Here is a 24,124-nt window from a genome sequence, read left to right as displayed (position 1 = left end):
GCAGCGACAGCCCCCCCCCCCCCTACCCCGAGCCTCAGGCCTGCGGAAAAGCACCCGCCAGGATCCCCAAGTTCGCTGAAAACAAAAGCGGCACCGAAACCTCGCGTGTGGGTCGGGTCGGGTCGGGCCGGGCCGGGGGGGTCCCCGCTCGGCCTCGCCCCCGCCTCTCACACGGCCCCGGGGCCACGGCGCGTTCCCCCCGCCCAGCCCGGCCGGGGCTTTCCCCGCGGCCGGGACTCGCTCCCGGGGCCGCTCGGCCCCCGGCGGTACCTGTAGGCCAGGGACATGCACTCGAAGAGCTTCGTGAGGGACGCGTCGATGCTGAGGCGGCCGCCGGCGCCGCCGCCGCCGCGGGCCGCCCCGAACTGGTAGGTCTGGCAGGTCTGCTCGTTGACCGTGTCGAAGTCGTAGCCCTTCTTGGGCGGGTGCTCACTGTGAGGCGACGAGACCATGAAGTGCCCCGAGTGGATGATCTGTGGGCCCGGGGGCTGCCCCCGCCGCGGCCCGCACCGCCGCCCCCCGCCCGGCGACGCTCCGCCATCGTCCGTGTCCGACGAGTCCTCGTCGGGCTCCGTGCGGGGGGACAGCGGCCCCGCCGCCCCGAGCAGCCGCGCCGGCCGCATGAACACGTCGGCGGCCATGGCCCCGCTGCCGCCGCGGCCGAGCCCGCGCCCGCTCTGCGCCGCCACCGCCCCGCTCCGCCCCGCGCCGGCCCCCGCCGCGCTTAAAGGAGACGGAGCGGCCCCGCCGCCGCCCTGCCCCCGTCAGCAGCGCGGCACCGGGCTGGGGGGGAGCGGGGCACACCCCGAGCGTCCACCCCAAGGAAAAAAAAAAGGGGAAGGCATTACTGCTGCCCTCTGCCAGGAATGCCCGCCTACTCCTTCTGAGGATAGCTGATTCAAATGATCCAGCGGGGACTTCCATCCAGCAGGAATTTTTTTTTTTTTTTAAACCAAACTGAAACACAAGAAGTTTCACCTCAACATGAGGAAGAACTCCTTTACGTTGAGAGTGGCAGAGCACAGTTCTCCCTCTCTGGAGACTTTGCAAACACACCTGGATGCGTTCCTGTGTCACCTGCTCCAGGTGACCCTGCCTGGGCAGGAGGGTTGGACTGAGTGATCTCCAGAGGTCCCTTCCAGCCCTAACCATTATGGACAACATCCCTGTACTTAAGGCACTGTGAGGAACACGAGATGTAGAGGATAGCCCAGAAACGGCTGAAGAATGTTGGGAGCAATTGCCCTAGAAATACTTTAACTGTCTTTAATACACTAAATTGCTTATTATTTTCCAGAAGCAGTCTGCAAGAAGCCAGAGAAGCTGGAAACCTGCAGTCACAGAGACATCAGGACATGGAGCTTCTGCTGCCCAGGCTGGTGGCTCACACCTAACCCAGTACCTGCTCAGTGCCACGTGAAAAGGAACCACAATTGTTCCAGGGGAAGTCAAGATCGGATTTCATCCTTCTCAAAAGCATAAAGGAAGCAATGGATCCTGCAGGTGAACATAAAAGCATGGCAATAGGGCCGGTGTGGCAAGAGAGCATCATCCTACATGCATGTATGTATGTGTACACAAAGTCAAGAGAAAAGATCTCAAACTTGCCCTGTAGTGCAACCCTCTGTGACCAGGAGAGCAGTCAGATCCTAGGATGCACATTCCAAAGCATTTATACTAATTGCATATATTATTTCAGTTCTAGGACCTCACACTTAAAATGAAAAAAACCAGGCTCTTCTACATAGCCACCCTCAGGAGGGAAAAAGCTTCCAAACATTAAATAGCCACATGCTTCTTTTTCTGGTGTGTTAAACCAGAAATAAGATGAAGGGAGACATAAGAGATTGAGAGCAAGTGTTGGGCGAGGAGAGGCATCCCCGCAATATCCCAATTACGCCCATGCAATGATCTGACATTCCCCATTAGCATGGAATCAAGGCTGATCCCTGTGTTTAGGGGAGGAGTGGTAGGTCAAACACTTCCCCACATACGAAAGCAACAGTAAGGAATGATCACATCATGTGAGAGCCGTCTCAGATCTTTAAAAACCAAAACTAGCATTTAGCTCTTAGTCAGCATCACATATGACTCAAATTCTGAAGAAAAGGCCCTTCATATTTAGCTTCAAAGCTGGTTATTGCTACTTTGTATTAACAGCTGCTTTAAAAAAAGAAAAATAAAGTGCTGCCTGTCAGCAAGGCATTCTGAGAATATTTTAAGTACAAAAAAATTAAAACATTTCAAAATAACATTCTCAGTTTAACAATACCTATTAAAAGTCTCCCATGTAGTTTATTAAGAACTAAACCTGAACTAAAAAAATCACATCAGTAGCAGCACTGTAAAAAGTACTTCCATGACAACAGCCTGTACACTGACCTCACTAAACTCTAAGCAAGCCACACGTTTCCTCCTGTAGGAAAAGAGGGGTGACTTGTTAAAATAAAGTCATTAGGTAGCAGTGCAATTTTCTAGGAAGTTAGGAATACACCATCTTTTAAAGAAAGGGCAGCAGCCTTAAGCTACAACTACTAACTTAATAAAAGTTCAGGGTTTTCTCCTCTGCCAGATGCAAGGCAAGGGGCATCCCTTAAAATAAATCCACTTACTTTGGAGTCAGACCTCTTGGTTTGCCTTTTTAAGATGAGCTTTTAGGTGATCAGTAACAGTTCAAGACTGCCAGCAATCCTCTCCTCCTCCAGAGCAATGAATTCCAGGAGGCACGGGGAAACACTAAGAGGCCACAGCATCTTTTGAGTGTGTCTTTTCTTACTGTTTTTCATCAATCCACAGTGCAAGGTGAAACACAGGCCACCAGCTTCTGATGATGCTCCTTCAAGGAACATCAATTCCTTGAAATAAGCTTTTAGCACAGGAGGACGACTCAGAATTCAACTGTAATACACACTAACAGAGCCATCCAAGCTGTTTAATGCCCACAGTATATCCCACACCACTTAGTGGTGAGATTATCCTCCCGAATCTACAGACAGGAAGATAAGCATTCCCATATTGATGAGGGAAAGAGCTCAAGGAATCTTACTCACAGCCTGGGCCGGGGCTGAGCGCGGGAGCCCGGCCCAGCCGTGCATGCCCCCCTCCGCCGGGGCTCCGTGCCTGTCCTGCTCCCAGGAAACCACAAGGACAACCTCCAGCCGTGCCCTGCTCCAGGCTGCTGCTGCTCGCTCCCTGGCACAAGCCTTACCTGTTCAGAGGCCTTTCCTTCTGGGACCCATCTTGAGTTACAGCCTCGCTTCTACCTGTCCTTTCCTCTCTCTCCAGTTCCACCCCGTATGGAACTCCTTGATATGCGTCTCCTGGTTTAATTCACTAATCTGGAGAAGGAAAAAAACCCAAACTAAAATAGCTTCCTTCCCAGGTTAGTGAATGTAAGGGGTCGGTGAGGATGTTACGAGCACCCCGGTAAATGCGAGAGGGGCAACAGAGCCAAGGTAGGAGTGGGCTGGAGCTGCCTGTAGAACTCCAGGCCACCTTGGGACAGAGCACACAGAACACTAAAAATAAGCTGGACACTTTATATCTATCTTGAATGTAAAGAATCTTTCCAAAACTCTTCTGGAGTTTTACCCTTGCAAGTATCAGACTCGAGCTCGTTTCCAAAGTGAAGCACGTTTCCACACTCTGCCTTCCCTCCCCCCTCCAATTTAAGTTACCACAACACATTAACTGAGCACCAACTGAGGAATCTGGTACTTGAATGATCTTAAACTACCAAATTATTCTGCAGATTGTTGTAATTACATTGGCCATATCTGTTTGTTGTTCTTACAACCACCGCCTGCCCCTGCCCCACCACACAATTATCAAGACACCTTTGGAGTGCCCAAAGGTGGATCATTTTACACGTTACCAAACGAGACAACACCAGAGAATGCACATTTTTAAATACTATTTATAAAAACAGAAATTTATTGCAAATTAAAAAAAAAAAAAAAACCAAACTGAGATTAAATTTCTTGATAAAAATTATTCACACAGCATTCATGTTGTGATTTTTTATTTTATTTTGAAATGAAACCATTGTACATTGTACAAACCATAACTACCGATGGAATAAATAAGTGAAAAATTATACTGCTGTACAACACACACACACACAAATCATAAGATGGAAAACGATTAGGTATTGAAGAAAACAAAATTCATTACACCTTCTAACAGGCCCTTAGATATAAAGAACATTCCAAAACATGACAATGTTTATGTATGAAGATAGCCACCCAAAACCGATATTTTATACTGCCTTGTTGATTTTTTTTTTGTTGTTTTGTAAGTGCCAGCACTTTTTGGAATGTTTAACAACTACTTTCCCAAGCATAAAAATTCCAAGGAATAGTTCTGCTATAAAATGTTTGGCTGAGTAAATCGATTATCCGGAAGGCCTTCCCACATGTTCCACCAACTCAGCTAAATTACTTGCTTGCTTCTAGTTTCTTTTTATTTTTTTTATCTTTTTTTTTTTGTTATTTTATTTATTTATTTATTTGTAACTGAAGCTCCAACATTCAGCATTGTAGCAAGGAAGCACTTCTTGATATTTGCACTATTTCTAAAATATCAGCTGTATGAGAACTTTCAGTCATCTTGAAAAAAATTACATCTCTCCTCCTGCTCCACCTCTCAATGCTTTCAATAAACCCTTATACAGTGAGTTCATAAAACAAGTTTTGGGTAGAGATAGGTCCAAGCCAAAAAAAGCTGGATTTAGATCTGGTTTCAAACCTCAGGTGGGTTTAAATTCCATGTTCTGGTTTGGTCCCATCTGTACTTTCTGGCATTAAAATGTGTTCAATCACATCCGTTGGCCCATAAATGTTATCAGGCACTTCAAAAAAAGACTAATAACAGTCTTATACACTATTTTGGATTTCTTTATACCAGATAATGTCAAAGTCTCTTCCCCCAGAGACTGACAATAACAGGTCTAAGGAACCCAAATCTATCTGCTTGTTCAGTTGTCTGTTGTCACTAGAATCTCTGGTTAAAATAAAAGATCTGAATGCATTCTGTAGAAGCTGTAAATAAAGGATTTCTACCTCAGAAATAAAGCCTCTAGGAAGATGGTTATGATGCCTTGTCTCATTAGCCACAGAACAATGAATAGTTCTGAGCAGAAGCCACAGGAGAGAAAAGGAAGTTTATAATTAAACCTGTTGATGTCAATAATGCCAATAAATGCTTCTATCTAATGAAAAATTTGAGGTATTTTTAGTGCTATTTATATATTTTATTTCTTCCTAAAGTACAGGAATTAGTTCCTAAATGAAAAGTCTATTTACTCCCTTGGAAACGTCTACAAAATGAAAATTAAAAACTTGCTGCGATGCACCTGAAGAGAGGGATTAGTAAACACAACTACTTGTCAAAGGTGGCATCAATTTGTTTTGTTTTAGCATTAAGAATAACGAAAAGTTAGTAAATCAAAAATATTTAAAAGTTTGAATCTTTCTAGATTTGCCCATTTAATATATCAATAGAACTTCTCACAAAATATCACTTAAATCTGAATGTAATATACATACAAATCAATCGTCATGGACCAGTTATCCACATTTTAGGCATACACACAATTCAAGAGAGAATTCTACCGTTTCATTGCATATATCGTGCAAATTCAGTTTTTGGCTCCTCATTTCCTTATTTTCAGAATGTTAATGGACTTCATGATCAGACCAGAAATCCCAAAATCTTATTAGGGAGCACGCTGTTTTCATGAATGATTTGCAATCAGATTTTATTCAGTTAAAATCCAAAATGTTTTATTTCAACATAAAGGAAAAGTTGAGTGTCAGGTTATTTGGGGTTCAATCCTACAAACATCTTACGGAAGGTCAGTATTGGCTCCCCACTCGTCCCTCCCCTTTTCCCTCCCCCCAATTCCTCATTATTTTTCCTAATAAAGTGGTAATTGCAAACGTAATGCAGTAGTCTAGGTGCAAGCCATTTTCACTATTGGAGAATTCAGACCTAAATAAGCTTCACGAAGACCTAATTTATGAAAAAATGTTATCAACTGGAAGCAACGTCTTTTTTTCGTCTAAAAAAGTATTTACAGTTTTTCAGCTTACAAACTACACGCAACCATTTCCAGAGCTGTGAGATCGTATTTTAAATTCCAAGTTCCATCTCCCACAGCAGGAGAAGGCAGAGCAAGGGCCTGATCCAGCAGCATGTGTGTACACATGGATGGATGTGTGTGCATGGAAGTGGGAGATCAGCGGTTCCACCGACACCGGGTGTTTATTCCCTGGAAGTACAAAGCCCACTGGAAGACCAGACCCTCGTGACCTGATGCAGATGGTTCCACACTTCTGCTTGCCAGGAATTTGAGGGGAGCTGCACCTACCTTGTGCCTTTCCATTAGTTTAATTAGCATAAGCACACTTCAATGTAATTGGAAGAGAAGGAACATTCCTAACTGGTGTTAGGAACTGGATTATGGAAACAACAAGGCTTATTTACAAGACTTGCTGAAAGAGAATAAGGAACCCCCCTCCCCCCCAATACAGTATTTTCCTGGAACATAGAAGTAAACATCTCATAATGAAACAGTACAATGAAATCCAGTTCAGTGAAAACATGATATCAAAAAAGACCAATTGAAAATAAACTCACTGTGCATCAATCCCTTTGATCCTATTTATGTACATAGTGGAACTTTTCTGTAAAGCAAGTTGTACCCAGTACAGAGATCTGGACCTAATACGTAAGTATTTTAAGTGCCTGTGTTATAGAATCTATTCAGATCTGGACTATAAATGGTAAACAGATCATGTTAACTTCTGATGAAGTTAAGTATTTAGAAGACCAAATTTACAGTTGCGAATGCCATGCATTCAATAAAAGATCTCCACTATAGCTGCTAAAATAAAATATCAAGCTCCTTTTTCTCCTTGGACTCCAAGAGTGAAAATGGCTTCCTGATTCGTAGTTGTTTAAAAATTTAAGCACCAGGGATTTAAAACTTAAAAACGAAACAAAAACCCCAAACAAAAAAGAAAAAGAAAAAAAAAAAAGCCTTACTACATGGCATTATGCAAACATAGGCCACTTTGCAAAGGAGACAGTTGCAAAACAACTTTTAAAAGTTAGCACTGTTTTCAGAACACAAGGCACAAAACAAAAGCAGACATCACGCCAGAACAATGAACTTCACATGAAAGCTAATACCTGACCTGTACCATCCTTAAATATCTTACAATGTTAAATAGAGAAATGAAAAAAAAAATACAGCAGCAACATAATTGTAATTTTGACTTTAGAAACAGTGCGTAGACCCCTCCTGAGTTGTTTACTCCAACCATTTCAGAGACAGTAACTTAAAAGTTCTCAATGTTTGTTTCACAGGAAAAAGTTTTCAGTGTCTGAGAAGTTAAACTTTTGTTAGGCTTTCTTGGATTTTTGCTTGGTAACTTGAAAAGTTAGGAGTTCTGTCCTCATCCAAGAGAAGATGCTTAAGTAAGGTTGTTCTATAATTAAGCCCACTGATGTACCTTACATAAAAACTGACCAGAAAAATCTATAGTCTAAATCTCTTCAACATTTTGTTGGGAAGCCTCTACTTTCATCTTTTTAGAAGGTGGCACTCCTTCAGAGTCCTTAATGAGGGGGAAAAGAAAAACAGCCACGTTATCATTGCACTGAAGTTCAGGCACCATAAACATCAAACAAACAGCACCAACAAATTCCCCGGTGTGTGACGTGTCCCAGACAAAGCATCCCTGGATGCCAGAACATGTCCCAGTGCTGCCTGAAGTCACTCCTCTGTTTACATCTTACCTCAGCATCTTTGCACTTGTTGTCGTCTACAAAGGGAAAAATTCTAGCTCCAGGCTAAAACCCACAGTGAATATTCCAAGGAACAGCCTCGATGGAGGGTGCACTGAAACTGAGGACCCACAGCAAAACCAGGAGGAGCGGTGCTCTGCCTGAGGATCTGGAGTTGTCCTGCCCTGAGAAGGGCACAACTGCAAGGATAATTTCTTCCTCCCACCCATCCAGAATTTTTCAGTGTTTCAGTGAGTAAACACCCAAATATCCACAAATTAACTCTCCTAACTGCCATAAGCATTTACCTTTATAGAAGGTGTTTTACTTCTGAATGGTCCTCAAAGGGTCCAGTAGGTTTGTTCCAAGCAATTTATTAACGTAAAATGTTAATATTCCCTTAAAAACATGGTCTGGTTTAATAAACTGAGAAATCCATCAGACCAATCTGGTCTTACTGTTCCAATTCTGTGAGATTCAAGCAGCCAGTCACCTGCACCACAAAACCAGGCACAGGCACATTTAATACTTTACAGCTGCTTCACTGTCCTCACTTTGGACATCAATGGAAATACAAAACTGTCCTCCTTACATTTGCTTTTAAGTAAAAAAAAGCTTTTCCAAGATCATGTAATCTGACTTTTGCACTTGAAGTTACCTGAGAGTTTTTAGATGCCTCTGTAATTAAATCATTTTCTCCAGAGGACTGAATTTCTGCTTTCTCTGAACTATTCATGGAATTCTCCATTGAAGACTGTGAATTCTGTTCATCAGAGGTATCTGAAATGTCAAAAAATAATTTTAAACAAATGAAAGCTTTCAGCAGGAGCTTTCCAGGATGTCTTCTCATCAGCAACATCCCCAGCACACACATTTCACCCACACTGTAACCATTAATGACAACACACATAACAAGTGTACGAATATGGTGAATTAAGCTCAAACTCCAGGATCACAACCTGGCTGCTGCCAGAACTTTTCCTTCCTGCTGCCAGAGCACAGACCCTGGGATCAGACCCTAGAGGGAGCCAAGCTCCTGCACAGCCTCACACAGGATGTCTGAGCCCTCAGCAAACAAGTCTGGACTGCAAGGGAATTCCTTCAAACCAGAAGCAAAAGGGCTGAATTGTTACAACTAATGGCTCTAAAAACCTGTGGTTAAGCAGAGAGAATAAAGTTACCTGAATCAAAATTCAGCCATATATTTAAAATCCATTTTTTCACTTGATACTACAATTTGAGATACAATTCAGCTAACTAGCTTAACAACTAAATTTTTAATTCTGGGGCATAGGTGTGAAGAAGTCCTCCAGCCTGTTATAGCTGTTACTTGCTTCCAGCTTTCTCTGGGAGGTTTTTTTTTTTTGGTTGACTGGTTGTTTTTTTAAACCCTTCCCTCTCTCAAAACAAGACCAACAGAAGACTCAAGGTTAAAGCACCCATTTACTTAAACAGGGGACAGGGACATGTAAAATGTACTCCTAGATCCCTGACCCAAAGAACATATGAATTTACTCCAGATGAAGAGAAATCCAAGATCAAACAAAACTGCTGGACAGCTTTGGTTAATGCAGATGCCATAACCAGTGAGTAATGGATATTTTTGTGGTGTACTGTATAAAAAGCATCACAAGCATTTCTGAATTCAAGACAAAGTGACGCCCATGATGAGCATCTCAAAGATCACATTCAGCAAACTTGGGCAGAATTCTCTTCCTGTCCATGTCTAACCAGAAATGCATCTTCATGCTGATAAAGAAACAAGTCCCAAGGGTCCAAAGAAATCTGAGTTTCAAGTTTTGCTGTGTATGTCTCAGCACCCACTGAGCTGAGGAGCACTCTGCCATGTGCCCATCTCCCCGTGACAAAGCCAGCTCATCACCGCTGTTCTCTTCCAGCTGCTCCTGAGGAAACACTCAGGCTGCTGCTGACCTTTGGACAAGGGGATCCATACCTTAAACCACCAAACCTCAAGCTATTCCAACGCCTGCAGGACTTGTTCACGCAGCAGAATGCTTTGAATCCACCTTATTTAAGAATTCCTCATTAAGCATTTCTGACCACCCAAACTGGCTTACAGGAACCTCCCTGATTTCAGTGGAGTAACATGAGATAGATGTGCAAGGTCATTAACCCTGACCAGCTGAATAATGTCCCAATTGCAGGGTTCTGATTGTTCACAACAAGGTAGATAAATGTTTAATAAATTGTTTAACACAGCATTTAACCAACTGAAAAAAACCCACATTAACAGCAGGTATTTTTTGCCATTATATCTCCCTTTCATTTTACAATAACTGGCGCTGGAACTAATCCAGAGGACTTGGTATGATTTTCCCTGAACCTAAATTTAGCCAGGGGAACATGTATGCTATGTAACAGCTTCACATAAGCAGGTTCAGACAATATTAGACTTGGGAGTAAATCCTTACTGTTTACTGTGGTCAAATATGCAAGTGGAGATTTTCTTTGAAGGAAGTGATGTTCTGATTTATTCCCATTTGCTGCTGGTTCTGTTGTCAGATCTGAACCCCAGTTAACAATGACAACACTTAATATATTTAACCACCCTGGCATTACCAAGATAAAAGTTCTAAATTTAAATTGGTCAGTGGATCTACTGAGTGAAGAACTAAATCAGGAGGGCATAATTTAATTGCTTTGGTACGGGAAGAATTCCGCAACCAAATTGTTAGAATGGTGTTAAGGACATCTTTTATCTGTTATAATAGGACAAAGAAAGTTATCTTTCCAAGAATATAAATACAGAGCATGTTTCAATTACCCAAAATACCATTCAAAGAGTGAGGTTCAGAACAATCTCTTAACCCACATGTATTTTTAATCTGTGCACAACTGCAATAGAATCTTGTAATGCTTTTAGAAAATTAGGACAGAACTCAGAGCTAACTTTTGAATAAGTAGCTAGCAGGGTTAAGAGAAAAGAAGGTTGCATTATAGTTTACACAACCAAAAAAGTAATTTCAAAGTATCTCACCTCTATTTTACTGTCACACTAGAGAGCAAACCTCCACAGATCTACACAAAATAATACCTTCAAGGATTTGTGTGATTACATCGTAGCAGCCATTTCAAAGATGATTTTAAATTACTTCTTCTTTCAAGGCTGAGATTTGGGAACAATACACCAGTATTTTGTTTGCTTCTCTCTGAAAAGACCCTGAATGTCAGTGTGACCTTTCCAGTTGTATGGAAGGTCACCAGTAGGTCAGAGAAACGGTGGCCCATTTTCACATAAATGCTGAGAATTCAGAAACCATTTCTTTCAAATTGTTATTTTCCAGTTCTTAAAGTGGATAAGCAAATAAATAACACCCTAAAGGGTAACTTTTTTTTGTTTGGCTTTCAAATGACCCTCCTAGCTCACCTTCTGAACCAGGCTGCTCCTTTGCCTCTGCCTGAGTTTCGTCAGACTTGACTTCAGTGCCGTCTGCTTGTATTGCCAAGTTCTGCTCTGGTGCTGGACTGGAATTACTGCTGTTTTCCTGTTTTATTGGGGAAGCATCAGCTATTGAGCTCTGGTTGCTATTGTCATCTGTAAACAGAGGAGTGAAAAGCAACAAAGTTTGATTTGACAAGATACAAAGCACACCTTAATTCTTTGACATTATTCCCTGGTAACACATGATATAATTTAGTTCATTAGGGATCGAGTCCAATCATTTAGATTCACACTACACATCCAACTTTTTTCCACAACAGCCCATGGAGTTTTTATACATTAAAATAAAGAGTGTTTTACTCAGATCTGATCCCAAAGAACCCAGAATTTTGTAGTATGAGTAAACCAGATCAGCTGAAGTGATGATCTCATATAACACAGGGCTAAGTAAGTTCATGCTGCAGATTTACAAATACTCATCACTCCAATGTTCAGATGAGCAGATATTTTTTGAATTGTGTCCTGAAGGTCAAAAAATACCAACCCAAAACCTCTTCAAGGTAAAATGTAACATCCAGTCCCAGTATCAATAGTTTCTAAGCGATAATTGTCCAGAATATTCTCTAGCCCTCCAAGACTTGGATCACATGAATTTTTTGCAGCACAATCTGTAGATAACAGGAAATACTCTGCCTGTGCCCTCTCTCCGTGACAGTGGTTTAAGTAGCTCAGCTATTATTTTATGGACAGTAGTGGGGTACAACTTCCTTTAAGCCAGACTAACATCCATGGATAACCAAGAGGGAAGTTCCTGCTCCCTAAAGAAAACTAAGTCTGCAAAACAGTGTAAATTAAATTACTAGAATACAAGTCAATCCACCTCCCTCTGCATCTTTACAACTATTACATCCAAAGGACTTCTGAAACACAGAGCTGCTGGTGGGACCACCTCTCTCCAGAGCAGCCTGAAGTCAGACCAGATTATCACGAAACTGTACAGTGTGAAATTGTACAGTTAAAAACACAGGTGATAAATGATAAAAAAAGCAAGTAGTACATTCACCTCATGGATGGGAGAATCAAGACTTAAAAAAATTAATTTATCTGATCAAGGCAAAAGTTAAAAGGTTTGAAACAGATGAAAAACTAATCCAGATCTGCAAAACTCCGGCTCACTCCTTTAACTGCAAGCCCACACTTGCTGTCAGCAATGCAAAAAGCAACCAGGAGGCAACACAAATGCAAATAAAACTGAAATTAAAAATTTACAACCCACTAAAACGTGATCCTCTCTTATCAGCTCAAACAGTGCTGCGTTCTCAGCCATAATTGCTATCCAAACACCCAGAAGGTAAAAACCTGAAGCAGAGCTGAGCTGTGCAAGCTGCTCTGTAATAAACACCAGGCTAACACTCAAAAGTCACATTAAAAAAATAATTTAAATGAAATAAAATGGACCTCATAGTGCCTGACTGGCCAACAAAAAATGCTTTCTTGAGCAGTTAATTTAATCAAGCTGCAGCAGAAGGAAGGCACCACAGAACCAGAGCTCACTTTCCTGGCTCTTGAAGAATTCTCTTGACCTTTATCAGTTAGAAAGTTAATAAGTACAAAACCTGCCTAAATTATAGCAGGTACCACTGAGGCTTTGGGAGTCTTTTGGTTCTTCAAGCAGCAAACTCGACAGAGTTATTACTTCACCTGAGTGCAGTGCTTTGAATGACAGGTATTTCCAATTTTATTTTCATATTTAGCTCCACTAACAATATTTTTTTCCTCACACTCACCGCCCAAATATAAATAGCATTTAAACAACAGTTAGTACATCCACAGAAGAGACAGCCAAGGTACCAAGTGAGATCTGATGCTGTTTTCACTTTGATTCATCCATACATCGGAGCACTGCAGAAGCTGAGGTTGTTGGTTTACACTTTCACAGCAGTGTAAGAGGGTAATTGGGTCTGACCTTCTCCCACTCACCATGCATGTCCATCATCCCTGGGGAGGAGCTGTTCTCTGGAGTGGTCACTTCAGAGCCACATTTTTCATCTTTGCCCTTTTTCTTATTCTTATTTTTCTGAAAAACAAAAGGCCCCACACACAAATGAGACTACGGCCTTGCAGAGAGATCCGCGTTGCTGTGTAAAACCCTCCCCACTCAGCTCTTCTGTAAGAACAGCTCACAATTTCAAATGAAACCTTCTCCTTTCTCTAAAACTAATGCTGCTTCTTCATTCAAACTGGAAGGTGGATTAAGAAAAATCAGACTGACCTAAACCAAAGAGCACAAGCACAACAACCCTGTGGGAACTGTAGGTCCCAACCTACTCCCAACCCACAAGGATTAAGACAAAGGAAGGGACCATGGCATCCATCACGTGGGGAATCTGTGCCTGCTAAGGGATGCAGCATTTGCAATTAGGAGGTGACGTAATCAGTCTCACAGGAAAAAGAGCCAGCTGCACCACTTTTGGAGATCCTGCCTGCTGAGGAGACAATTAAAAGCCTGACTCCAGGAAGAATGCTCTCAGCCCATCCTTTCAGACAGAAACTGTCCCCCAACGAGGGAAGAAACTGAACCACAATCAAATATTGTCTAAGACTGCAGAAAAAATTCAACAAGTGATATCTGGAGGGACTTTTCTCTCTATTTTAAATGGATTATTAAGCTTGTTTCTAAATTGTATTTTTACTTCAGAGAAGCCAGATTTTACTTGCTGATGCGTGAAACAGAGGCAAGAGCACATGGACTTCTTTACCTCTGCAAAATGAAAGGTCACAGGGGTCATGATCTCTCTCAGGTTTGGTTCTGTCATTTTTTAAAGATAAAAAGGACACTTTGGCCAGAAAAGAAATATTGAAAGTGACTGTAAGCAATTTAAGCTGAGAAGTCTTTTTTAAACAGGTTTAACCATCAAAGTGATGAGGTTCCAGAACAGCCTTCTACAACCAGTAGGAGGAAGAGCCAAGCTAACTGTAGTGCAGAGAAATGTCAAAGTGTCTTAGGAGCAACACATGATGGGGAAAGTAATTTAATTTCTGTTCACCAAAATCAAAGACAACTTCCACTTGAAATAGGGACGGTCCCATTCTCCTGTTTTAGTGAAAAGCAAATACATTTTCTGGTCTTTCACAGTGGATGAAATTGGATATAAAAGGATGTCCACAACAAAATTTAATAGCTGAAATCATCCCTGCCTGATATTTATTGTTAAAATATACGTGCTTGTGTTCTGTGTGAGAACTTCAAGAGCAATAAGACAGAAACCTTGCAACACCAAGCCTGCAACAACTGCAGCTGCACAACAGCCTCTACTCAAAACGAAAATAATGTGACTGTAGGACATCAATGTAACTGGTCTTAAACAAGTGTCCCAATTTCAGCAAATCTGGAGCCTCAACCTAAAGATGATGGCTCAGGAAACACAATTAACTCTGCACATAGAGACCATTATATAAATCCATTCTTCATAATAGAGAACCTGACTTTGGGTAGCAGTGACCTTGAAAATTCATCCAGAAGCTCCCTTAGAAATTCCGTTTCCAGGTCCCACAGCACCCATCCTGCAGGCACAGCTGAACAGCAGGAAGACAACTGCCAGAAGCCATGAGCCTAAATATCCTAAACCCTGCACTCCCTCTCATATGGATAGCACAATTTTCCCCCACTATGTACTATTAATAATAAATTCAAGACCAAACATTTGACAACTAGAAAGAATGAACAGGTTTCCCAGTTCCCAAGGGGGAACTTCACAGAGATGCTGCCCAAGCAATGGAAGAACCCCCACAACAACTCTGACAGTCCCTGAAATCTGTGGGACAACAAAGTATAGAAATAAACAAACTCAGTTAAAACAACCCTAATTAAAAAAAAAAAATAGGTCTTAACTTTGGAGTCTGAATAAGACAAGGTCATGACACTGTCTTGTCTGAAAAACCACCATTTTGCACATCTATTAATGGAGAAGTTTTCGTCCAGGTAGGCCTTCACTCCTATTTCAGGTAAAGTAAAAGCACGTGACAGCCTAAGGAAGGAGTACCAAACTTAGGATATGTTTTCTCTTGTATCATTAATTTACTGTGGTATCATGGGTTAGTGTTCTTTCTATCACAGTATTACAATTTATAAGATGAGAGCAACGATCATTTTGAAAGGCAGTTTGCAAGTCCTATCGACTTTGATTTTTACACTTATTTTTGCCAACACCACATGAACAGTGCACACAAAGAACATAAACATGATGCACAGACAGAACATTTATCAAGGGAAAACACACATGACAACAGAAGCATGGTGTTGCTGTATCACTTGGGCTGGACATCTTAATACAAGTGATCCCAGTGCCACAGGATATTCCTACCCTCATGTCAGTGTTCTGCAACCTATTTTTGAGCAGAACAGCAGTGACCCACACATAGAATATGCTCTCTGCCCTGTTCCAAACCAGCTACTTTCTTCAAATCATCAGAGAGAAAGAGGGGAAAAATAATCCATGTCAAAACTTACCCTCCCTGCCTCCCAGTTAGTTAGAGAAAGGTTTAAAACTCAGTTTCAGCTGCATGTTTAACAGTTATCTGAGAACTGATCCCAGCTGACTCCAGGGAGACTGTCACACACTGACCCATCAACATCACTTGCTGTAGAGATCAACATTTCCCTGAAGCTTGCAAGACCCACACCAGTCTTAGCTTAAAGGCTCAAAGAAAATCAAAGAGTATTTCTTTCAACTTTGCTTCAAGAAGAGCAACTACATCTGGAAAAAGCAAGATACTGCAGAATACTTACATCATCCACTTTAGGCTCTGTTACTGGTACCCATTTGTAAATCCTTAGGGATGTGTCGCCAACTGTCACCCACTTCTTCTCCCTATAAAATTACAATGCAGGAGAAGTTAAACTTCGGATTCAGAAGAGAGTGATCTACTATTGTAAGTTGTCAAGGATTTAAACAGGCTATTAAGTAGGATGATCTCTATTACATCATCTTTAGCACTGCATTGTGCAAATTGTTCTTTGCATTTCACAACTTGCTAGAGCACTGCTAACCTCCAGATTTCTCAGGGCTGTTACTTGACTGGGTGAGTAACTGCAGTAGCAGTAATAAGATCTGAATTAAAGATAAACTTAAGAAGAACAGCAATTGAAAATGCAGATTTAATGCCTACAATTTTCACTTAAGTTTCTAGACAGCAGAAGAGGGTTTAGACAGACCAGTGTGTTTTGATTGTCATGAAGCTGTTTAATGGGATTAGAAATCTAGATGCATTTTGACCATCTGAGGTTTATTTGGGGGCAGAAATTTGCTGCTGGCAATTTAATGTTCACTCCACACCCCTGACAGACAGCTCTGCAATTCCAGCCGTAGCACCAACAGCCTCATGGGGAGCAATATGTGCCATGGTGCAGAATCCAGGCTCTGGAGAGCCCAGCTCTGGGGAAAGGCAAGGCTGAGGCTATCAGAGAGGGGAAAGCACAACCTCAGGCACTGTGTGCAGACTCTGCCAGCCGTGAATGGTGACACTGACAAATTGTGAAGGAAATGTGGCTGCAGGGCAGCTCTGCCTTAGGGGGTCACAGTGCTGGGCTGGAGAGGGATGCTGAGCGCTCGGCTGAGGGATGAATTCCTTGAGCTCTGCACATCAGGGCATTAAAAGAAGGTCCATAATGCCAGAGAAATTTCGTCACGTTTCTGTGATCAGTTTTCAGGTCACAGATTACCACTGCTGGTTCCTGGGTTTGCAATGCAGCTCTGCAAATGGATCGATTAAAAGTTAACAACAAAGACAGATTCCATTAAATATTCAGGAACATCTGAAATTAATTTGGCATGAGATCTCAGGCTTTTTTTTGTTTGTTCCATAAGCACGTTTAAATAATAGATTTGGGATCCAGTTATAGATTAAAAAAATAAAAAATGTTCTTTGCAGGATGGGAGAAGCTGGATGTGACTCCAAATATATGGATTTATATATATGTGATAGCTCCATTTTTAGAAAGGGCCTCCAGAATCAAAAGTAGCCACACTGTACGAATGTCACAAACATCCTCCTATTTGTTTTAGCCACTAAAGCCAATCTTGTATTTTCCCTTTAGAAGAGGCATTTTCCTGTTTAATTAAGAACAAAAGCAGAACTAAATTATGGATGACTATTTGATACATTTTTGGATCTGTCCATAATGATATTTTAATTGAAGTCCAAAACTATTTCAAATTCATTTCTTTCCCACTGCTCTTTGCAGAGCACTGTTCCCTCAATGTGTTTAGACACAGCCATTTGGGTACACTAGGTGGCTGAAGTATGTCAAAATCCAATTTCACTCTAATTTGGAGCTCTACATGCGATAAAAATGACAGTGGAGATGAGGACATGTCAATAATGAGAGTATACTTAATTGTGAAGAGATGATCATGATATAATTTGGGGTTTTTTAAGGATACAAGACAAACTAGATTTATTTCTACTTAAGAAAACCTTTGAAATTATGGAAATAAAACCAGCTGGGGTTTTGTTTTGGGTGTGCGGAGAGGTGAATAAATGCTTTTTTAAAAAATCAAGATTTTAGTCTTTTCCTACAGCAAAATATTACTTAGAGATGCTGCACTGGAAAACCAAAAGTTCAAGATACCTGTTAGCATCTCAAAGCAGCCTCACACAGCATCTTCACTGGACAGACTGTAGAACACAGGAGGAAACCTATATTAGTAACTTTTTCCTTCTAGTATTAAAGTTAGCCCTGACATTTTAACTCTTCTGAGCTTCTTACGTACCACTTTAAGTTTTGATAACCCTCAGCTACAGGGATTTTTAAGCTGATTTCAATACACAGTAATTCAGACAACAACGGGAATAAGAATATTTTGTGATGGAAGTACACCAACATCCCAGTCCTGCAAACACTTATGGCTAAAAAGAAAACATCACAGTGCTATTATGCAAATATTTTACATGTGTAAGTATTTACAGTATTGACAGTTTAAGACCATGAAAGTATTAAGAAAAAAAGAAAGACAACCTCCTCTAAAACTTAATAAAAGCATTGGCAGCACAAACACAAATCTGTTAACAAAGAAACGCAATGAATTTCAGACATTTAAAGATCAACAGGGTAAAATCATTTCAAGATTTAAGACATTTACTGCAAATTAAGCTTAGAATATTATCTGTAATACTTACTGCCTTACCATTTCAAAACAAAACCCAAAATCCAAACAAGCAAACAAAAACCCCAAACCCACTTCTACTCTGAACACTCACTTTTTAATCTTTTGTGCAAAGACACCATCCCAACCTGCTGATCAGGGACTTTCCTTTTCACTCAGTGAGAATTGATAATTTACTGATGCTGCCCATGGCAGCAAGTTTGGGAAATGCTGCACAAACCACAGAATATCCTCATTGGCCCAGTGCTGGAGTAGGAATGAGGAATTAATGAACTCTTGTGCTCAGTCTGTTGTGAAACCTCAAGTAGTTTCTTCACCTGTTTTCCTGTCTGCTGCACCCACCCAAAGATCCTGACCAGAATTCCACCCCCATCACTCTATTCCACCTTCGATAAGTGATGACTGAGCAATATCTGTTATTGCACCATCCCCTGCTATTCTCTATAGGTTGATCTCTGTATTGACTGTTGGATTGGAAAAGATGGCTAATGCAACACCATCAGCCTGACACTTTACCAGGCTAAAAATGTGGTAATTATTAACTTTACTTGTCCATGTCTAGCTGATAAAACTCCACAGTTTTACAAAAAAACCCATTTTGCCTCTTTTCAAAGCTCTCCTGTTCCTCCACGAATGACTCAGGAGTAACAACACCAGAAAATGGCAAAACTAAAATATATACAATAAAATTTTTAATTTTAATCTTCCACACTGAAAAGTATCTTCAATATTTTAGTTATAGTAAAATCAGAAGCTAATCAGTGCAACAGAAACAAACCCTTACATTTATCTGAAATTGTGTAAAAGCATTTTTAAATTCTGAACTGTATCTGCACAGCATTTAAAGGACAGCCAAGGGTACAAAGGGTAAGCATTAGTATCAACACTTCTTCAGCGCTCATGCCTGAGGCATACTAATATCTCAGAACTTACATCATTATATACTCAATTCCCCATTCTAAAAAACCCAAGACTCTTAAATATATTTATACTTTGTTTAGTAACACTAAAGCTCCACAGATGAACATCAGATTCCACGTATAAAAGTAATATACGGGTGAGCAAACACAACAGTGTATATTACACTTATACAGAAAGTGTCAAGGCAGCTTCTGCAGCAGCAGTGAGTGCCAGAAACATTTGACAGCAGAGACACAGAAAGCCTTTACTGCCAATATATCACTCAAGGAAAGGCTTTCCCACTTGTTTGGCCTTTTCCCATGACTACCATTCATCACGGTGATCTGCATTTACACGAGGATTTGCTCCCACATACCCCATCTTCTGCTGGTGATCACGAAGTGACGTCATAATGCTGAATTTATCACATCACACTCACTTGCATTGCAACAGAGTTTGGTGAAAATCACAGAATTATGACCTCCCTGTGGGATCAAGCAAAAGAGAAAGGGGATGGGAAAGAATATGCCATTATTATACACAAAAAGTGCTGTCAGATGCACAAAAAATGATTTTTTGAAGCGTAGGCGTGCTTTTCCGAGCACGCCTACTGCTGAGTAGATGTTTGTCTAGTGACTAACGTGAAGGAGCCCCAAACACACGTGGTGTTTATTGACCAGGCTGCAAATACAATAAAATGCCATGTAGAGTAACTGGACAAGGACATGTGGTCAGAGACACCTTCCCTCTGAGTTTATCTCAGTACAGCACATTTGAGGAGTCTCCTGTAACGCACACAGGCCAGCGTGGCTTAAAGCAAGCCCTGCCTGGTTCCACGTGGCCACAAGCACCTTGCTCACAGCAGAGAGAACCATGGCTTACACATTACAAAACTTTAACTTCAGGTTCTACTGAAGTCAGAGAGCATATCCCGGCTCAGAAATAAATAATCACAAGCCAGAATTAAAAAAAAGGTATCATAATTCAAGCATGGTAACAGCATATTTGGGCCACTACAGAACTTCAGAGCATTCCTGCACATACACTGGGTATTTTTACTTCAACTGCCACTACCTGAACTACAATCTTAGCAGGAAACCCAACACAGCCAGGCTAAAGCAGTGATCTGGGAGTAGCAAACAGCCTTTTTCCAAAGACATCATGTTAAGGAGTTCTATGTCATAACTCCTTTTCAGAGCAAAAGCCTATTTGAAGAAGGAGGCACAAGCAGCAAAACCTACAGAAGCTCAATCTCAGAGCATTACATACCACACAAAAACATTTCAGCAAGTCTGAATGCAGACAGTGAACAGAAAAGCTACAGCAGCATTGCCTAGAAATCCTAAACAGCCACAGCTCACAATCCCAGCCAACAGCACCAGGTAACACAGCCTGAAGGGACTCTTCCCCTGACTTTCTCCAAGTACTTTCACCAGCTGTCCAGGTTCACCTCTTCTCCCTAAGGTGTTATCACCCTTCAGATCAGGGCTTTGATGGGTCAGAAGAAGGTTGAAGGACTTCTGAGAAATACTGCAATTCAAAGACAAGGCAACACAGTGGGATTTCCCAATTCCTAGTGCATCCTCTAAAGCCAGGGTTGCCTATCCCCACCAGGTACTCCAGATCTCCACCCTTAAATGTTTGCACAGCTGTCCAAAAGTCCAGCAGTGCTACATGCAAATTATTTCACTGCCTCCTAAGACATCCTACCACTTAAGCTTTCCTCCTGCTCATCCCTTCTCTCTCAGTAAATGTCTGCGTTTTCCTTCATTTAATAAATCAGACATTGACAAAAACCAAGTGTGTCTCCAGTATTTTTCTTACGCTGGCTGAGGGCATAATAGTTTTTGCCCCTCTTTTCTTGGAGCCCACTTGGAATCTACACGTCCCCATCAACCTTTAAAGACAAAAAACCAATCCTGTACCATTCATTGTGACAAATTAATCTCAGAGGATTTTTTAAATAGACTGAGAAAAGAATTTTAAGTATTGTTAAAGAAAGGTAGAACTGTTCTCTTACTGTGGAAATTTAACATTTCTGCCACACAAACACAAGGCAACGTGTATTCTGTAAGCCACGTGCTGTGTGTTTTCCAAAACAGATGCTCATTCATGAGCAAGGTTTAAACAAAGGAGATAAGGTTACAGTAATCTCAAGATAAAAATGTAACAACTTCACTGTTTACTACTAAGTTCCAGCAATAACCAGAAGTGCCACGCGCTCTTGAACAGACAGGAAGACAGAGGACCTGCATCCAAGGGCTGGCTGTCCAGGAACATTAATTTTCTAAGGAACAAAGCCTGCCCTGATGGAAGCTGCCTTCCAGCAGGCACAGATGTGACAGCACAGGGACTCAGGAATACCAAGCACAGCAAGGTGCTGCACACCTGCACAGGTGGATAAAGCTCTGGATAAAGCCAATGTCCCCTCGGATGAGTTCACAGCCCAGTCTGTCTCCCTGCCCATCCCTGGCATGCACCACCCCGAGCATACAAGTCTCACAAAACTCTGTTCTAGGAAATGCTGGACGCAAGGTATTTTAATTTTCAGTGGCTGCATTTCCACAGAAGAGCTGTGGATGGCAACAAATTGCTCCTATTATGCAAATGAAACTGCACACTTGGAAATTGCCGATGTGGCTCTTCTGAAGATGCAGGAATTGCTAGTGTGGAAAGTTCAATTTAACAAGCCAAGTCTTCTCAAAACACTGAAACCACAAAACACAGAATCTCTCTTGCTAATTTCCCACTGTATTTGACTGCAGGTAGGGGGTAATCTATGAGAGTCACCTTCAAATTCCTTTAAAAATAAGAAAATTGCTTTATGTAAATACTTGTGAAGTGCACGTACAAAAAGCCGTATCAATACTTCTGATAATAATCAACAGAAACACTGCATGACTGTACAAGAACCCTTTAAAGCAAGTTGTCTATCGTGAAGGTTAAAATGTAGAAAAATCTATTTATATCGTAAGATTTCTGTTTTACAGAAAGAGCCATAGCAACGGGCATGATGGCAGAGAGTCCTTGCCAAGAAAAAATAAATAAATTAGGTATTTTGTTGAATGGCCAAGCTTCTGTCTCTACTCTCTCTGAATTCCACAAACCAGGATTCAAAAGGAGCGTGCTGCGCTCATGAATGAAATACCTACAGACAGAACAGTCCCACACATCCAACCACGCTCCCGTTGGAACAAAAGTCCTGTCACACCGCTGCACATTGCTCTGACCCTCCAAAACCGGCCCAGCAGTCAGCAAACTGCACTTAAAAACAACACCCGAGTAGAAGAGAGTTCCTGAAACCACCCGAGCTGCAGTGCTGGGGCTGCTCCGGCTCCCCACACAATGGCTGGATTCTTTGAAATCCCCATCCCGTGCCCGGCGTTACTGGACACACGTCCCGATTCTTTGTCCGGCTCACGCCAACGGACCCATTCATGTGCTCAAGGCCATTTAAAACTTAACAATCCATTTCGCCCTAATAACGAACACGAATTCTGTATTTTGCTTTTCTTTTAACGAAAACAAAGCGCTAGCTGAGGAGGGCAATAGAAGTGTCCCCTTCATTTCAAAGCCTCAAACCAGCTGAGCGATGCAGAATAACAATAACGCAAGGGATTTCCCCGTGGATTCCAAATGTTTAAAGAAAGTATTTTAAGATACATGCACAGAGACTGCTGAGCAATCAGCTAACTTGCTGGAAGAAAGATTCACTCTTGAGTCACACCGGCACTGCTCTTTATCCCATCCCAAATCCCCGGACCGACCATGCAGAGCACGGCGGCGACCGCTTTACTGCATTGTTTAAACACCTCGTGTGGGTTTTTCTAACAAAAGCAGAAAAAAAAAAAAAAAAAGACAAAAGCGGGAAAATGCCAAAACGCGTTGAAGGCCTAACAAGAGGGACTTATTTCACAGGGGGTATAACCTTTTATTTTATTATTTAAGAGAGGTGCCAGGGGCAGTTTCGCGCTCTCTCCCGGAGCGTCGGTGGGAGACGATCGCGCTTGGGTTTGCTGCGCTTTTACGCGCAAACCCCGGGAACTTGGGAGGTGAAATCAATACACAAACAGGCAACGACAAAAAAAAAAAAAACACCTCTCGGGAGCTTCACAGGGGTATTCTCAACGTGTTTTCTTTTTTTCCAGAACACTTCTCCGAGCACTACTTCCACCCAGAAGAGCGGGCGGCGGAGCCACCCCGGGCCCGCTCCTCGGGCCCTTTGTAGGGGCCGGCGGCGGGAGGCGCCCGACCCGACCCCGCCGCCCGCCCATGCCCGAGGCGCCCGGCCCGGGACCCGCGGCGCGGGGCAGCGGGCCGGGGTCCGCGGGGAGCGGCGGGGGGCGGCGGGGAGGGGGCTCGGCCGCACAATGGAGCCGCCTCTCGCCCTCACACGCCGCCGCCGCCTTCATGTGACTCGCCGGAGCGAAATGGCTGCTGGGTGCCGCCGGCTCCCCGCCCCCCGCGGCCGCCGGCGAGCCCCGGACCCGCGCGGGGCCGGCGCGGGGGGCGCGGGGGGACGCGGGCGCGGGGTCCCGGCGCGGCGCGGCCCGCTCACCATTTGCGCACTTTCTCGATGGCCGCCATCACCCGCTTGATATCATCCTTCGCCCGGCTCCGGGTCTCGGCCCGCACCGACCGGCCCGACATGCTGCTGGGGGGCGGCGGGCTCAGCGGGGAACGCGGCGCTCGGCGCGGCCAGCGGCTCGGTCCGTGTGTCGGGGCGCCCGCCCGCACAATGCCGGGGCTGCGCGGGGCTCGGCGCGGCTGCGCTCGGCGGCTCCGCTCGGCTCCGCCCGCCCGCCCGGCGGGGCCCGCGCTCCGCGCACGCGCGGGGCCGGCGGGGAGGGGAGGGGCGGCCGCC

The 24,124-nt window shown here is 42.9% G+C and overlaps 2 protein-coding genes across 5 annotated transcripts in view; both read right to left on the bottom strand.

The window, feature by feature from the left end:
- The window catches only part of MLXIP (MLX interacting protein), a 45,587-nt gene extending 44,916 nt beyond the window's left edge, over positions 1-671 (bottom strand). For both annotated transcript variants that reach the window (XM_069031415.1, XM_069031417.1), the window contains exon 1: positions 271-671. In XM_069031415.1, the coding sequence (XP_068887516.1) occupies positions 271-641 (371 nt within the window). In that variant the 5' untranslated portion in view covers positions 642-671. The remainder of the gene's footprint in view (positions 1-270) is intronic.
- A 3,333-nt stretch (positions 672-4,004) lies between these two features.
- On the bottom strand, positions 4,005-24,045 carry BCL7A (BAF chromatin remodeling complex subunit BCL7A). Of its 3 annotated transcripts, XM_069030857.1 has the most exons (7): positions 23,819-23,899; positions 19,637-19,745; positions 15,984-16,065; positions 13,175-13,271; positions 11,180-11,347; positions 8,450-8,571; positions 4,005-7,622 (listed from the first exon to the last, which is right to left on the bottom strand). In XM_069030857.1, the coding sequence occupies exons 2-7, from the start codon at positions 19,669-19,671 to the stop codon at positions 7,551-7,553; spliced, it is 576 nt and encodes a 191-aa protein (XP_068886958.1). In that variant the 5' UTR covers positions 19,672-19,745; positions 23,819-23,899; the 3' UTR covers positions 4,005-7,550. The 3 variants fall into 3 exon arrangements, with proteins under 3 accessions (XP_068886958.1, XP_068886957.1, XP_068886956.1); XM_069030856.1 differs by lacking the exon at positions 19,637-19,745 and having other exon boundaries at positions 23,819-24,045; XM_069030855.1 differs by lacking the exon at positions 19,637-19,745 and having other exon boundaries at positions 7,586-8,571; positions 23,819-24,045.
- Positions 24,046-24,124: the final 79 nt, after the last annotated feature.

This window comes from Aphelocoma coerulescens, chromosome 15 (assembly GCF_041296385.1).
Source record: "Aphelocoma coerulescens isolate FSJ_1873_10779 chromosome 15, UR_Acoe_1.0, whole genome shotgun sequence".
Lineage (NCBI taxonomy): Eukaryota > Metazoa > Chordata > Aves > Passeriformes > Corvidae > Aphelocoma > Aphelocoma coerulescens.
The sequence above is the reverse complement of the archived record's forward strand: the minus strand, read 5'-3'. Positions and strand labels throughout refer to the sequence as shown.

Excerpts from the sequence above, each read along its gene's own strand:
- BCL7A (XM_069030855.1), bottom strand. The coding sequence starts at position 23,910 with ATGTCGGGCCGGTCGGTGCGGGCCGAGACCCGGAGCCGGGCGAAGGAT. Across the intron at positions 16,066-23,818 it reads ATCGAGAAAGTGCGCAAATG|GGAGAAGAAGTGGGTGACAG; the intron begins GTGAGCGGGCCG and ends GTAATTTTATAG. Across the intron at positions 8,572-11,179 it reads GGAGCAGCCTGGTTCAGAAG|ATACCTCTGATGAACAGAAT; the intron begins GTGAGCTAGGAG and ends TTGACATTTCAG.